Source organism: Cottoperca gobio, chromosome 9 (genome assembly GCF_900634415.1).
Source record: "Cottoperca gobio chromosome 9, fCotGob3.1, whole genome shotgun sequence".
Classification (NCBI taxonomy): Eukaryota; Metazoa; Chordata; class Actinopteri; order Perciformes; family Bovichtidae; genus Cottoperca; species Cottoperca gobio.
The window spans coordinates 14191378-14194493 of record NC_041363.1 but is presented as its reverse complement, the minus strand read 5'-3'; the positions used below and the strand labels follow the sequence as shown (position 1 = coordinate 14194493).

The 3116-nt window shown below is 46.1% G+C and overlaps 1 protein-coding gene across 1 annotated transcript; it reads right to left on the bottom strand.

Moving 5' to 3' along the window:
* Positions 1-689: 689 nt before the first annotated feature.
* Positions 690-2099, bottom strand: atoh1a (atonal bHLH transcription factor 1a). Its single transcript, XM_029440331.1, has 2 exons — positions 1829-2099; positions 690-1573 (listed from the first exon to the last, which is right to left on the bottom strand). The coding sequence occupies exons 1-2, from the start codon at positions 2097-2099 to the stop codon at positions 747-749; spliced, it is 1098 nt and encodes a 365-aa protein (XP_029296191.1). The 3' UTR covers positions 690-746.
* Between the last annotated feature and the right edge of the window lie 1017 nt (positions 2100-3116).

Sequence of the window (3116 nt, the reverse complement as noted above, 5' to 3'; positions counted from 1 at the left end):
GAAAGCAAAAGACACACAAGTTCATCTGAAGATACAAAAGAAAATACAAAAGAAGGCAGCATTGATGGCTACATTAAATAGGCTATTTGTATGGAATTGGCAGTAGGCTACTACACTAGCAAACAAAGCAAACAATATTGTTCATGGTTTGAAAACAAAAGTTGTATTTCTCAAGCCTCTGGCTTGTATATTTTTAAAGTGCACATTATGAACTTTTGAAGTTGCAAAAGAAAATACATTATACATACAAATGAACAATTACAAACGTAAACCACAACAACAACAAAAATCATATTATAGCTACAACAATGTTTAGTTTTTTTACATTATCAAATATAAGCAATTATCCATAAAGTTATGATTTTGTGGAAGACAGCTTTTTGGTCGGAGGGACGTGGGAAATACCCATGGCAGTGCTTCGCGCGACATGGCAGAGGGGTCTTCCAACCACGTCTCCATGGAAACTGGAAATGATAGGCTATACATCTATTGGCAGAACCGAATTAGGCCTATCTCACACAAAAGAATAATCTTAAAACTATGTAACAAGTTGATAAAATAGAATTAGGCTATTGTTAAAAATTGAAGATGACTTTTTTGAAAAGCAAACAATTTCATTCTCTTAAAAATGCATTTTGTTAGCAACAGATATACTGCATGATTGACACTGTTTACGGACATACGTTTGTTGTAGGCAATAGTGAGCCGTTAATAAAGTCCTGTTATTATTTTTTCTATTTAATCATTCAGTAAGCTACAGTGTGAAGATGATGATGGTGGCGTGGTAGCTTGAGTTCTGAGAGGTCATCTTCTTCACTTGAGTGGATCTCCATCGCTATTTCATCTGAGTCACTGAAGTGTGAGTGCGGGGAAAACTCTCCGTCGCTCCTGGGAGACTCTTTCCTCCCACTTCCGACCGGTGCGAGAGAACTACCTGCCCGAGTGGTGGAAGCAGGAGAGGGCGAACGCATCGCTTCTTCCACCATAGCGGAAAACGAGCCGTCGTCAAAGGAGGAGCTGAAAGGCATCCCACTGATGTGGACAGCCGCTGCTTTTCTACAGGTTGTAGGGGACGGGGATGCCCTGTCCTTTGCCCCATCAAAACCAACAGTGGCTGGAAGCACAACGTCACACTTTGGTGTGTTGTTGTTACTGTTGTTGTTGTTGTTGTTGTTGGAGACATCTTTCTTGCTGTTGTTGGAGGCTACCGGGCCTTCGAGCAGATCAGCCAGAGCGTTGATGTAAATCTGCGCCATCTGTAAAGTTTCATATTTGGAGAGCTTCTTGTCATTGTCAAACGCAGGGATGACGCTGCGCAGCTCGTCAAACGCGTAGTTAAGCCCGTGCATCCGCCTCCTCTCTCGCGCGTTGGCGGCGACGCGCCTCTGTTTATGGACGCCGTTGTTAGGTTTGCCTGACTGGGCTCTCTCTCTCGTGGACGTCTCATCATCGGACCCGGTGACCGTGCCTTGAAGATGGCATAAGTCCCTGACTTTGAGCAAAGAAGAGGCGGGGCTTTTTTTTCTGTAGCTGGGAGGGCTGGAATGGCCCGAGGACTCCGGGGAGCAACTCTCTGAAAAATGAAAACAACATTTTACTGAACCTGTCTGGTTTGACAACTTATAATAAATGCAAATATTATTGTGAATATTTTAGTCGTTATCAAATGCATAACAATGTTTTAACTGTAAGCTACAAAATAACTTTGAAAAGTAATATTTATTCTGCCAATTTGAGACCTCCACTGCAAATCCCAGATGCGTGTTGCATGTGATGTTGCATTGCAGGTGATATTGGTTTGAAATGTTGTCAAAGCGGCGTTTCTCACCTTGGTAGGAGCCGGTGCTCGGGCAGGGCGAGTGCCGCAGGTAGTCGGGTGAAGTGGCGTGTGCCGCGCAGGTGCCAGAAGGCTGCGCCGGAGCCAGCCAGGCGCGTGGGTCACTGCCGCTGTCCACGAGCGTCAGTCCAGGTTCGTAGCGGGACTCCTCGAGCTCCTGCTCCCCTCCCCTCTCCACCAATCGCTGGCTCTGCATCTGCGAGTCGAGGACTGCCACCTCCCGTGCACCTCTGCTCCAGTCTTCCACACTTTGGACATCCATGTTTCCAAAAAACCCAAAAGGCAGGTACAATCAAACCTAACAGTGTATACAAGTTCTTGGAGGCACGCACTGCTTTGCTGTCGCACTTTGTGAGTATGACTGTCGCGTGCGGGACTTCTTCTCTGATGTCTCAAGGCGCGGCGTCGGTTTAAAAGGCGGCACGCGCCTGGGAGCCCCCCTCCTCGCGCTGGTCGCGTGTTGACGTCCAATGAGAAGTCTCGGTAAGGCCCGAGAGAGGTGATTATGGCCCCCCGAAGCCGGACTGTTTATGATAACGTTACAATTTAAGGAGTGTTTAACGCAAGGGAGGTAAGGGGAACCTCCCACAGGACGCACGTGCATGGGGAGGTGACGGTTTTAGGTAAAGGAGCGTGGACAGGGCGAGTCTTGCACAGCAACACATCATTCCTACCTGTTCGTGTGTCTGTTTTACAGTCATGACAGAGGGAGGGGGAGGGAAGAGAGGGAGCTGAAGAGGTTGAAAAGGGTTCATTTACCATCCTCAACTGTCTAAACTGTTCCCAGTGTATGGCGTAAAGACTGCATTTAAGTGTGCGTCCCATTCGGCATCAGTGTTGTAACGGAACCCCTTTACTCCAAAGTTCAAGTCAACACAGAGGGTGCATAACACTTGGACATATCCCACACAGTTACTATTAGGTGAGAGAAAGGAGTATATCAAAACTATTTCCCCCTAAACAGATCATAGTATGGTTCATCTCGGTAAGGCACTAAACATTTGTTTATATTTAGCAACTAACTTTATTCCATCCATCAATAGTGACACAAATGCATGGTATACGTTTTAGAAACAAAGTTGAGGAAGAACAAGCCTGACCAAACAAGAACTTTGGGCTGCGTAAAGCTTGACTAGAAGTCAGCTGGAAAAACGCTCACTGTCAATTCATTCATTCTAAGATCATCTCCAGTTTCCATTTTTCTTTTGTAGCGGTTCTAAAACCTTTTGATCCAGCTCTCGGAACGCCCTGTCGGTAAAAAGGGCTTTACAGGGAACGG